This window comes from Drosophila nasuta, chromosome 3 (genome assembly GCF_023558535.2).
Source record: "Drosophila nasuta strain 15112-1781.00 chromosome 3, ASM2355853v1, whole genome shotgun sequence".
In the NCBI taxonomy this organism is placed as follows: Eukaryota; Metazoa; Arthropoda; class Insecta; order Diptera; family Drosophilidae; genus Drosophila; species Drosophila nasuta.
In genome coordinates this window covers 33162799-33176688 of record NC_083457.1, presented here as the reverse complement: position 1 = coordinate 33176688, position 13890 = coordinate 33162799, and the positions used below count along the sequence as shown (strand labels likewise).

Sequence of the window (13890 nt, the reverse complement as noted above, 5' to 3'; positions counted from 1 at the left end):
TGAACCACTTTCGTTTTCGACAGCAGCAGCAACAGCAACATGGCCGCCATTATAGCAAAAGCAGAAGAGGAAGAAGAAGAAGAAGCAGCGCCACAGACAAAAGTCAATGAACGTTGTGCGTGTGTTTGTGTGTGATTTTTATGCATTTATATTTTGTTTGCTTTCATAATCGATACGAACATTTGCTGTTGCTGCTCTTGCTGTTTCCTGTAGAAAATGTTCCGGACTTGCGTTCAATTTAAACAAATTATTACAAAATTTAATAAACCAGCAGCAGCAGCAGCGAGTGTGAGAGAGAGAGAGAAGGCAACAACAGCACACACTCTGCTGTTGCTTATGAATTTGGGTTAAGTGCGTTCATTCAACTTTAACACAATTTCGAAATGGCGCACAGTTGTATAGTTTGCTGTGACGGCTGCTGCTCCCATTTATCATGCGGGTGTTGGAAATTTGTTTAAACAAATTTACATATACGAAGTGAGTGTGTGAGTGTGTGTGTGTGTGTGTTTGCTTTGCTGGGCAGGCAGCTAACAACTTTTACTTTGCCGTGAAATCGCGCGCGCTCGTCTCACAAATGTCGCAATACACACACAAGCATACGCACACTTACACACACACACACACACGTACACAGCTAAGCTAAAATTTCGTTCATGGCTGGTCAATGAACTCAACGTCGCGAGTCGTTTGTCGTTTTTGTCGTCGCTCGTGTTTCGTTTCGTTTCATTTCGTTGAGTTCGTTTCGTTTCGTCTCGTTTCGTTTTAGTGGCTGTTATTGTTGTTTTTTGCTATTTGAGCTTGACTCTCTTTATGATTAGGCAAATGTGTGTTCGTATGTGTGAGGATACGCTTAATCTGTAGTAGTTATATTATTATTATGTTTGCTACTCACCATCACGACTCATGCCGACGGCAATGCACTTTTTCAGTCGACAATACTGACAACGATTGCGATTGATCCTCAAAATGCTGCACTGTTGATTTTTGGTGCAAGGCCGATACTGAATCTTTTGCTGTATGGAGCGACGGAAGAAGCCCTGCAAAGAGTACAAAATATACAAATAATCATAAGTAAATTGTTAATAGTAATAATAATAATATAATATTGAAGCCATAACTAGAGTAAGTTAATTAATTACATCGGCACTCGCATCCTCAATGGCTGCTGTCACCTTAACAGCAGTCGAGTTGCTGTTGTTGCTGTTGTTGCTCAACGCTGTGTCCAACTTTTCGTCAAACTTTTGACACAAATAATTCAGCTGCGATGCGTCGAGACGCTGATGATGCTGTTCGCACAGCTCATCATCGCAGCCCGAGTCCTGCGCCTCCATATCCTCGAGTTGTTGCTGCTGCAACTCTTCATCGCTGCTGCCACCGCTGCTGTTGTTGCAGGTGCAATAATTGCCAATGCCATGCGTCAGCGATTGCGTACTCGAGTTGCTCAGCAGCGAGCAATTGCTGTCGGAGCTGTCGCGTCGCTGTTGTTGTTGCTGCTGTTGTTGTTGCAGTTGCTGTTGCTGCTGTGTTGGTTGCTGAGTTTGTTGCAGCAGCAAATTGGCAATTTCTTTGTGTGTTTGCGCGGAAAAAGGACTATCACAATGCAGTTGATTGAGCTTATTGCTGTTATTGCAGGTGGGTTTCGTTGTTGCTGCTGTTGTTGCTGTTGTTGCTGTTGCAGCTGCTGGTGTTGCAACCGTTGTCTCCTCGGTTTGCTGTTTAAGTTCACGCTGCTTCAGCTCACGTGCATAGCGTATTTTCTTCCAAGGGCATTGATATTGCTCATAATCGACAGCAGCAACCATTGCTGTCGTGTCGCCAGCATTGTTGTCGGTTGCTGGCTGCAACTCATCGTCGCTGTTCGCACAATCTTCATCGATGCCCGACTCGATGCTGTCATTTTTGGCATTTAGATCGTCACATGGCTTTGGTGTTGCAGTTGCACTTGCAATTGCAGTTGGTGTGGCGATTGCTGTTGCTGTTGCAGTGGCAATGCTTGTTGCACTTGGCTGCTGCAGCAACAACACAATCTGCTGCTGCTGCTGACTAATACTATTTGTCTGTTGATTGCTGGTTGTCTTTACTAATGTTGCAGGTGTTGTTGTTAGCTGTTGCTGTGGCTGATGTTGCTGTTGCTGCTGTTGTTCTGCTATCAGCACTGCTTCGTTTTTCAGTCTTTTGCGTTGCTGTTGCTGTTGTTGCTGTTGCAGGTAAACAATTTGTCTAGGTTGCTGCTGCTGCTGTTGCTGCTGTTGCTGTTTGCTGAGCGGTGCAGACTCCAACAACTTGACCAAGGCCGAATGTTGCTGCTTCAGCTGCTGACTTTTCATCTGTTGCTGCTGCTGATGTTGATGTTGCTGCTGCTGTGATTGCTGCTGCTGTTGTTGCTGCTGCTGTGGTGCACTAACAATGTGCACGTTGCTGTTGCCGGCTGTTGTCAGCAGCACAATTGTTGTGGCATGCTGCTGTGGCAACTGTTGCTGCTGCTGCTGCTGTGGCTGCTGCTGTTGTTGTTGTTCCATTGCACAAACCATTTTTGTTTAAATATTGCAACTTTGCTCTCTCTTTTGAATATATTTAAATTTTTATATTTTTTGGTAGCACAAATGACACTGTTGCTGTTGCTTTTTGCTCTACAATTTGCTAATAAGGAACATTTTGTTGTTGTGGTTGTTGTTGTTGTTGTTGCTGTTGCTGTTGCTTCACTTCACCAACATGAATATATTAAACTTTTCTTTCTTTCTTTCTTTTTTAGCGCCAAAATACTTTTTCTAAGTCTTTTGCTCTCTTTTAGCTTATTGCACTTCACTCTCTGGCACCAATTTAAAAAATAATATATATATTTTATTTAGATTATAGATTAAACTATTTGTTGTTTGCTCTTTATCATAATTATTATTCTTTTTTTTGTTGTTTTTTGGTTGGTTTGTAACGTGTTCTGTGTGCTCTTTTTTGTTGCTGTTGCCGTGAAATGAATTCTGTTTCAATTTCAACTGTTTCTGTTTCGCGCGCTTTTCTTGCTCTGCACAACCGCTGCCAACGACGAGCAATTTGCGAATGAAAGCAGCGCCAACAGCTCCAACAACTCATGGCTGCTCGCTGCGTTTCGGCTCAAGCTCGGCACGCCTTCGGCCCTCGCTCTCTCTCTCTCTCTCTGTGTCGAATGTTCGCTCTCTCGACTCTCGACAGTGGCAACCTCGCGCCACATATTGTTTTTGTTTTTATGTACCAACTGAGGACATTCACTCCAACGCTATCGTCGTCGTCGTCGTCGTCGACGTCAACGCGGGCAGCTAACAATAGACGTCGCTGTCGCTGCCCGCTGCTACGACTGCTGCTTGTTGTTGTTAGTGTTGTTGCTACTGTCGCTGCATTTGGTGGGGGCGCCGTTTATTTTATTTTTTTTTTGTTTCTGTGTTCTTGTAAACAATTCTTGGAACACCTACGCGACGCAGATTTTAGGTAGCTGCCACCTGACTGATCAGCTTTGTTTGATAACAGCAGCAACAACAACAATGCACACACACACGCGTACACACGCATACACATGTAGGTGGCTGAAGTTTTTGATGCTTTGGCTTAGTTCAAATATTTGTGTGTTTCTTTTTGTTTGTTTTCTTTTGAAAAATGAGTGACAAATAAGATTAATTGATATTGAGTGTACGGATGTTGTTGGGGGCGTGAGAAGGGGGCTGGGGCGGGGGCGGGGCGAGCGCTATCAATAAATATGACAGCCATAAGAGGATCTTAGATCTGGAACAGGGGCTCTTAACATGCCTCAACTATTCCCTACTCTATAGATTAGAATTCGACACGCTTCCCCAACTTAACCTATTAATCATTAAAACTATAGTTTCATATCGATATTTTTAAATCGCTGACAACAACAAATTATTAAATAAAAATAAAGTGTTGCCCTAATTATGCGGAGGGGAGAGAGAGATAGCCCGATTATTTAATAGCGACCATTGTTGTGCATATTACAATCTGGACTACAAACAATTTAACGCCTCGTTATTAATAATATTAAATAATATTTCGGCGCATTGTTGCTTTTTGTCTTTTGAGGCCACACACACAAACACAAGCACAAACACACAACGAACGCAAAGGCAACAATAGCAACAGCAGTCTCCCTCTCTCCCTCTTACTCTCTCGCTCATGCTGGAAGGCTACGTAACCAAAAAGCCCCAAACAGCAACAAAAACAACGGCAGCGACTGCGACGTCAACATAATACGACGACGTCAGCAGAGGTTGGCTGACTGGCAGTTCAGTTCAACGAACCTCACCATTGTCGTGACCTACTTTTCGGTCAAATACCTCCAAATGTGGAGCTGTTGAGCGCGCCAGTGACGAACGAACGAACGAACGCAAACACGAAGCAGCGAGAGCCGAACGAACGCACGAAACGAGCCGAACAAACGAAAGGCCGAACATTCATGCAATGGCGCGCCGCTCTCAATTTACTTGGGCGCTCTCTCAATGCATTTGCATGTGAATTTGTTGTTGTTGTTGTTGTTGCTGTTGTTCGTTTGCTGCTGCAGTTTGCAAGCCTTTGCTTGAGCCATTTGTTGTTGCTGCTGCTGCTGCTCGCTGCCGTTTGGAGTTCATTTGAGCTGGCGGTCGGTCAACGACACAGAAACCTCAGACGGACAAAACTGCATGGTTATGGGCTTGGCCTGGGGGCGTGCAGCAGTGGCAAAAACGGCAATTGCAACGGCGCGGCAGCTGCAGTGGCAGCGGCAACATGGCTAAAATGCGTTCAAGGAAATCTTTGGCAATGTAGCTTAAGCTTAACATTTTGGGCGCAAAGTTGCATCAGCCAGCCAGACAGCTATGCTGTGTAGCTTCACATTATATAATTGAATACTATAAAATATAAATAATAATATAGCAAAAACAAATCTTAAGCCTCTAAGCGTGCGAGCCAACGCGAGTTCAATGCACTCGACCAGCATTCACTCAACGACAATTTTTGCACTCATTTCAATGCCTCGCACAGCCCCCGCAAAAAAATACGAGGCTCAAGTCAAGAAGAACTTTCGGGAACAGCTGTGCCCGTTTCTACTCTGCTCTCTGCCTCTCTTTTCATCTATTACCTGCACGAGTGCGCTCTCTCGCAGTGCGACGCTCGCTCTCTCGCGTGCTCTCTCTCTCTCTCTCTCTCTCTGTGTGTGTGTGTGCTGTGCTTTGCTATGCTAAATGTGAATGAACTCTGCTGGCAGCTGCAATGCGAATAACAAGTTTCAAAGGAAAGTGAGAGCATTTCACGTTACGAGCACACACACACACTCGTCTAGCTGTGTGAGTGTGCATACGCATGGCGCTTGCAAGTGTGTTAGTGTATAAGTGTGCTAGGCAACGTTGCGTACTCCCACAAAGCAGCCAAGCGTTGCCCTGCTCCCCTCTCTTTCCCCTCCCGCATCATCACTCGATTGATCCCCATGTTCTTTACAAGCATTAGAGTTCATTGTTTGTTTGTTAAATGATTTTGTGTATTGTTTCGGGTTATTTTTGGGGGAGGGAGATCTCAATGGCGATCGCTTATGAATGAATACTATAGCACATGCCTCAAGCTATATACGCCGATATCTGTCTACCTGTTGAACCAATTGTCCGAATGCTTGACCTGCATCGCCTTCGGTCTCAAGAGGCTACTGAGGCAGCAACATCATATTTTTGCTTCTTCTTTGCTTCGCTCTTTCTATTTAATCTTAAAATATTCCCATCAATTTGGATTATTTTGTTCTTCGCGCCTGGCAACAACATGTTTTCTTTTAAGTTATGCAAATCTAAGTATAAGTTTATTATTTTTTCGCTCTTTTGCTGAACTTTTCCGAGAATACTTTATCTAAAAGCTCTATAAAATTCCATAAAATTATTCTTTTACTCTATATTATATGTTTATTTTTATTTTTAGCTGTTGGTGCTCATCAAATCTTTTGTCATATCATATTCCCTCATTTTAAGTGCTATTTTCAGCTGTCTTTTGATTAATCATGTGCTTAATTAAGCTCTTAAAGCGCATTAAAAAGCTGCTCAAAGTTTTTATTTGTGTGTTCTTTGTGCTGTATTCTTCGTCAATTTTAGGGCTCGTCAAATGCGTAAGCAATTAGCACGTGCCTAACCGTTGTCCAAGACGATGACAACTCATCGTCGACTTGACATCAAAAATCCCCGGAACCAAATGCGGCGCTGTTTTTTGCTGCTCACTCAGCATTCGTCATGTTTTGCTGACTTGGCCAGAATGTGAATTGGTAATAGACAAACAAACACACACTCAACACACACAATAGAGGCAGCAATTAGTTGACAAAAGCCACACACACTGGCAAAAACACCAATAAATAATTGTTGTCTAAATTACGAGTCGATTTGGAGTTGCGCCTTAATCAGGTCAAAGTTCATTGCCCGTTGCAAGGATATTTGCTTTTGCCTGACCAAACCACACTGAAATGTCTTCCTCTGCCTTCTCTGATTCTCTCTTTCTCTGCTTCTCGGCCTACTCCTTCGCATTGTGGTCGTTATCGTGCAACGTCGCACGTAGGCAAAGCACAACCAACAAACCACCCACCACCCACTGCCACCCCATCAACCCCATTGCCATACAAAGTGATTCCCTTTGGCCTCGCGCTTATTGACGTCACTTTTGCAGTCGCTGCTTCTTCTTCTGCTGCTGCTGTCTCGGCTCAGTTCGTTCAACTCAACATGCCTCATGGTCGCCTGCATTCATATGTATGTATATGTACATACATATGTGTGTGTGGCAAGTGAACGTGGTATGGGGGGCGTATACTTAATTTCCATGTGGCAAATTGCGGCTAACAACAACACCATTTTTCGGGCTATGTTTGCCCGAAGTGGGCATTAATCACTGACTCATATATATGGATAAATCAGCGATAGTAAATCGATATGTAATTACAGTGTTCAATAAATGATTAAGGACAAAGCGGCACAAAGGACACAACAAACTAATGGAAAAGTATCGAAAGGAAAGGGGATTAATATTAATATTATTATGGTCTGGGAAACTGACAAAAATCGAAGGGAAATGTTTTGGCTAAAAATGTTTAATATTGATATTATTATTGAAGAAGCTTCAACTAAAAATAATTAGTATTAATATTGAAACATTGAAAAAGTCTCAACTAAAATGGAATAATATTAATATTAATATTAATAAGCTTTAGTAGTCTAACACAGATCTAAAGAAAATACTTCGCATTATTCTTATATAGAGAAAACTTTTTCCGAAAATGGAATAATAATATTATTCTAAACTATTCTAACAAAAATCTTAAAAAAGAGCTTTTAAAAATAAGATTTTAATATTAATCTAATAGAAAAGTTTCGAAAGAAAAAAGCTTTAATATCAATATTATTGTTTTATATATTACCTAATGAAAACTTTAGGCTAAAAATGAATTGTAATGATATTAATTGAAAATAGCCTAACAAAAATTTAGCGAAAGAGCTAAAAAGGATTAATAGTATACAATATTATATTAAAGAAGCTTTTACTAAAGAGTGATTAAAATGAATATTAATCTTGTAAAATATCCTAACAAAGATCCAATGAAAAAGTTTCGACTAAAAAGGATTAATATAATTATTAATATTATATCGAAAAAGCTTTTATTAAAAAGTGTTTGAAATGAATATTAATCTAGTCAACTTTCCCAACAAAAATCTAATATAAATATTACTTTTATTATCATTCTTCTATGCTGTTCAGGGACATTTAGCTGAGCTCCCAAATTTAGCAAAGCAACCAAGGAGACTGTCGATTGGGGACATTGCACTGAAATAACCTTAAAGAAACAGCACAGGCTGAATCAGAAAAAGCGACAGAGAGAGAGAAAGAGAGACAGAGCGAGAGAGAGAGAGAGCGTGCCCCAGTGGAGCGCTCTTTTGACTTGGCGCACAGCAAAAACTCTGCTTGCTCCAAAGAACTTTTTTTTTTTATTTTTGCATAAGCATAAACGTTAGAGAAGCAAAGAGAGAAAGAAGGACGGAGAGGGGAGGAGGAGGAGGGCAGACAATGTGCTGTGTGTGTGTGCCTAGGAATTGGCTTGGCGAGTGTGTGTCATGATTTTGTACAGTTAGAAAAGCGCCAGCTCGAAGCTGCAGCAACAACAACAACAACGGCAACAAATCGTGGGCAGAGGAAATGACCTCAGGAAGGAAATGCAATGTATTTAATTGGCCAAATGTGTGCACAATGCATTGCCGACTTCGTTCGTTCTACGTTCTATGCAAATGTCTATCTCTATGTGTGTGAGTGTGCATTAGAGAGTGTGTGTGTGTGTGTGGGTGGGCGGCAGCGGTTGACAAGTGAACAAATGAGGAACACTATCTGGCAGCTGATAAATGATTGAGTGATTAGCTTTACCGAACACACAAGTTGCAAATATTTGGCAAACTATTTAAAAAGTTTACCAACTTAACTGATTGATTAGGCAAGCGAAAAGCTTTCCTTATAAGCTTTAATGAGCTTTAGCTTATACTAAATTTCGGAATTTGAAAGTATGCACAAAACTTGCAAATATTTGCTAAATTATTTAAAACAAATTAACAGTTGGTTGTTTAAGCAAACGCTTTTATAGAAGCTTTAATGAGCTTTCGGTTATAATGAATTTGGAAATTTGAAAGTATTTTGCTTAAGTATTTATATTATTTCAAATACAAGTACATTTAAAATATTTTAAAGATTTGAGCGAAATTGTAAAGGCTTTTAATGCGCCTTCAAAATTTGAAATTAAATTTAAGAAAAGTTCTAAGTATTATTTTGTCATTTCAAAATTATTAATAGTTAACTATTTTGAACGTATGAATGGTTGAATATCTAAATATGTCAAACTTTTTATTTATATTCATTAAATTTACTATGATTTTTATTGATTTGTAGCTCTTACGTTTTTTGAAATAGTTCAGATTATATCCAATTTTTTTTTCCTATCTACTAAATTTAGTATGATTTGTATATATTTGCATGTGTTTAGCTTTTTGACTATTACCAAATATTTCCAATTATTTTTCTTATATTTTTTTTTAGCTTTTTGACTATTACCAAATATTTCCAATTTTTTTTTTATAATTTTCTTTAGCTTTTTACATATTACCAAATCTTCCAATTCTTATTCTTTTTTTCTAAATTATTTTCTATTCATATTATTTACTATTTCCAATTCTTTTTCTTTTTTTATTATCATTTCTAAATTTATTATCATTTGCATATATTTGTATTTCCTTAGTTTTTTAACTATTACCAAATATTAATAATTCATCATAGCTTTGGACATTTTCTGGCACTTTCTTTGACAGCTCAACATACACAACACAACATATCTGTAGCTATAGCTTAACATGAAGCACACGCAACCTTCTGCCAGCTATAGAAAAAGAAGAAGAAGCAGCAGCAGAAGTAGAAGCAGAAGCGGAGCAAAGCGAATTCAACAATCAAATTGTCCTTTAACCAGTCCAATGAACTCAAAGCGTGCCGTGAGCTGCAGCAACAACAGCGAAGAAGAAAAAAAAAGAGCAGAACAGAACCGAACTGTCAACGTGCTAAAATTGGCGCGCATCGCAATGGAAGACACCTGTGCCATGTCAAACAAAAAGAATACACCGAAAGCAATGTGCCACCCCCAGCAGCCACCCCACCAAACCAAGTTGCCTTCTCACTCCCACCATAGCTTACTCTATCCATCTCTGTCGCTGTCTCTCTCTTGCTTTCGCAGTGAACTCGACAAAACGTTTCACTTTTGCTGCTGTTGCTTCGAACTGTGTGCAGCAAGCGAAGCTTGTGGGGTAGAGCGGGGGGAGTGGAAGAGGTTGACAAGGGGTGGGAAGGGAAGGGATAAAGAGAGGGAAGGGGGTTGGTAGGTAGTCCACTTTGCTTTGACCCAGTTAACGTGCATTGAACTGCGCCCGGATGAGAGCTCAGGTTTGTAGCGAGAGATGCGAACGAAAGAGTGAGAGAGAGAGAGAGAGGGTGGGTTGTGTTTGCATGTGTGTGTGTGTGTGTAGCGCCATTTAGGGGTTACGAGCTATGTGTGTGTGTGTGTGTTTGGGTGTATGTATGCATGTATGTGTATGTGTGTGTGTGTGTCTCTCAGTATTGTGTGTGTGTGTGTGTCTCTTTCAGTGTTCTGTGTGTGTGGGGGGAACGAAAGTGTTTAACCGCCACCCGCTAGGTGGCGCTGCAGCAGCGTTAACCTTAAAAATTGCTGCCGTTTGTCTCCCCTCCCTCCCTCTGCTGCTGCTCTGCTGCGCGGTCATGTGACGAACGCTCTGTGCAGCTGTGGAGCAATGACCGCAGCTCGACGAAAGTTGAAGGATAACTTTGCTGGCAAAATGCAATTTGCAATTGGGCAAAAAAAACACAAAAGACTTGACACCACAGGGATGACCCTCTCTGTATGTGTATGTGTGTTTGTGTGTGTGTGTTTGTGTTGGCCAATTGGTCAGTTAGCCTTTTGTATGGCAGAGCAATTAAAATAAGAGCAATAATTATATCGCTTGCTGAGTTGCTTGGTTACGCCTCACACGCCAAATTTAATCACAATTTTTTGTTGCCGTGTTCCACTTTTGTCTAGTCATATTTATATATCCAACACATACATATATATACAGTATATATATTGTATGATTTCTATATATATTCAACCGAGTTTAGTTGCTATCTGTGTTTGCATATTTTTATCTACATTAGTTTTTCGTACTTTGCTTTTTTCGTTGGCGTCATTTATTTATTTAATATTTTTTCTGTTTGTTGTTTTGTTATTTCTATTTCTATTTCTATTTTTTTTGCTTTTATGACATGCGTGAGTTCGTTGAACTCAAACGCAATTATTTCGCGATTATCTTCTGGCTGTTTATGCCTTTTCAATAGTGCGCACTCTTTCTCTATCTCTATCTCTCTTTCACTTCTCCTATTCTTTCTCTCTCTCTGTCGACCTCAACTACAACTAAACCGCAAGAGGAAATTGCTAAGAAGCCGCAAGTAGAATGCCAAATACTCGCACCTCCAACAATGTTGCACTGACTGACTAACTGACTGATTGAATGACTGACTGACTGACCGAGTGATTGACAATCATAGAACAGCACAACACGACAAGCAGTGAAATTTAGTAAAGTGTGCTATACTTTTAATATATTTCAGTTCAAAAACTAATCAAAACTAAAACTTATTTATTTAAGTTGAAAAATAAGTTGAGTAAGTTTAATATTTGTCTTTCAAATTGGAACATAATAACCATTGTATTAAAATGTTTTTATAAACAGAAATGAATGGAAAGAAGTGAAAATATTTTATGTTACTCTAAGCTTTTTCTTAAATTTTTAGCAAAATAATTTAAAACAAAACTTTTATTTTTCAGTGCATACTATAAAATTTGAATTAATATTATTGAAATAGCAAATAGACTTGATTTTATAAAAATTTTAATTAAAATGGGTAATTTTAAGAAATTTATATTTCGTTTTTTTATTAAAATAACCAAAAAATAATTGTTATTTGTAAGTGATTTTTATAAAATGGTTTTTAAATTGTGGTAAAAATTTAAAAAATGGTTTTTTTTTTTAACATTTATTTTATGTTTTTATAAAAATTATGAAAAAAATTACTTTTTTTAATGATTGCTATCAAATTAAAAATTTTTTTTTTTTATTTAAAATTCGAAAATAAATTTTAATATTTATTTTAATTTTTGATAAAAACTAAAAAAAAATAAAAAAAAAATTAAGAAAAAGTTTGTCTGCCTAAATTATTGTTAACAATTTTTAATTATTTTTATAAAATTTTAAAATAAATATTAATTTTAAATAGTTTGGTAAAGAAATGTTATTAAAATAATTGCATTTGAATTATTTTGTATAAAACCATAAAAATTAAACATATATATAACAATTTTGAAATAGTTCCGTTTTTATGTTTTCATCGAAATAAATTTTATTTTATTCCTTAACAAAAATTGTTTTTTATAAAAAAAATAATAAAATCCTAATCTCTGATGAAGTGATCGACTCATATTCTATGCGAAGCAAATTTAAAATTGATTATAATAGTTTAAAATAGTTATTATTGTGTGGTATGAAAATGCTTTATTCCACTTTTTAAACTATGATATTTTTCAAGGAAAAACTACACCCACGGCAGTTAATTGAAATAAATCAAAAATTATGTACTTGAATGCATACAAATGGCAGCATTAAAGAATAGAGAGAGAGAGAGGGGTGGAGAAGAGGGAGAGAGAGGGAGATAGAAGTAGCTGGAATTGTATTACGAAGTGACAAGAAGTCAGCGCGTTTGTAGACAATTATCCGGCATTATTTGGGCACGGTTTGCCTTTGCGACTGGCCAAATAAACAGCTATTGTGTGTTTGCCACACACACACACACATACATATACCAACACACACACACACGGTTAAGTACACACACTGTGACAGCAAAAATCTAATCCAAGTTGGGCCATTGGCGTCACGGCTTGACGCAAATATTAAAACAGTTGGAGCAAACACACAGAAAGAGATGGCAGCAGAGTGTGCGAAAGAGAGAGAGGGAGCGAAGGCGAAACGGGTTTGGAGCAGAGTCGAAATGAATGTTGGCCCAAAGCTAGCGCAATGTGGCTTATACTCAAACATAGAAGACGCAAGGTCTTTTGCGTGCAACTGCAACACAAATCTAACTGCAGTTCTGCGCAGGTCGTTGGCATGCCAGAGCGAGACGGGGATAGCCAGAGCCAGAGCCAGAGCGAGAGAGAGCGACAGAGACAGCAAGCAGGTGACGTTAGAGTGCAGTGAACTTTTGCGGGCAACGCGACTTCGAAGCAAAACTCACATTCACACATACACTCATACTCACATTCATACTCATACTCATACTCACACTCATACTCACACTCATACTCACATTCATACTCAGAGCTCATACCTGGGGCTGGTTCACCCACCATTAATGTAATTTTCGAATCTTTCGTTGTCTTACGCCTTATTTGGGAATCGCCCCGAAAAACAACAACAACTGAACAACAACAACAACAACTGAAACATCGAGTCAACAACAACAACAAAACTGTCATATAAATTGCTTGGCGGCGCTTTTAATGAGTCACCCACCCGAAAAAAATACTCGAAGCGATTCATTTTCTCCAAAAAAACTCACGTGCCTCACTTTGTTGCAGTTGCAGTTGCAACGCATGAGATCGCATTTGTAGCTGTTGTTGTTGTTGTTGTTGTCGTAAGTGGGCAGCAGCTGCAGCTGCAATGCCGTTTGTCCAATTATGCAATTGCACTCGAATCGCTGTCGTTCTCGCTTTAATTTATGGCTAAACTCGGGAATGTCAGTTATGATCAGGGCTCAGAGTTCTCCTATATCGAATAATACTCGCTTAGCATTTGGATTGTCCTATGACCATTTAACTATAATTGGTTTTGGCTTTTGTTCCCTTTTTTATTTGATAGTTTTTTTCTTTTTTGTTTTCATAATTGTTGTTTGGTCAAACTTTGATGAAAATCATTTTTAGCTTTGATTGTGTACTTGAAAGTGTCTTAAGAATCTATATGATATTCATTGAAATAAAACTGTTTTTTGAATATTCTAGAAACAACGAAAATGTTTCATTAAATACACTATTTCAAGATTAGATGTTTTGGAAATTGTCATCGTATAACACTCGCTTAGCATTCGATTGTCCTATGACCATTTAACTATAATTGGCTTTGCTTTTGTTCCCTTTTTTATTTGTTTTTTTTTTTTTATTAATTGTTGTTTGGTCAAACTCTGTTCAAAATCATTTTGTACCAATGTTTGATATATAATAAATATATATGGCTTTGATTGTGTACTAGAAAGTGTCTTAAGAATCTATATTCTATTCTT

General features: G+C 38.6%; 1 protein-coding gene across 4 annotated transcripts in view; it reads right to left on the bottom strand.

The window, feature by feature from the left end:
* LOC132792259 (ecdysone-induced protein 75B, isoforms C/D) overlaps positions 1 to 13890 on the bottom strand; it is a 111817-nt gene that overhangs the window by 16163 nt on the left and 81764 nt on the right. For 3 of the 4 annotated variants that reach the window (XM_060801533.1, XM_060801536.1, XM_060801535.1), the window contains one exon: positions 893 to 1037. In XM_060801533.1, coding sequence (XP_060657516.1) covers positions 893 to 1037 — 145 coding nt within the window. Of the gene's footprint in view, positions 1 to 892; positions 1038 to 1139; positions 3049 to 13890 lie in introns of those variants that run through there. The other variant, XM_060801534.1, reaches the window with a different exon arrangement.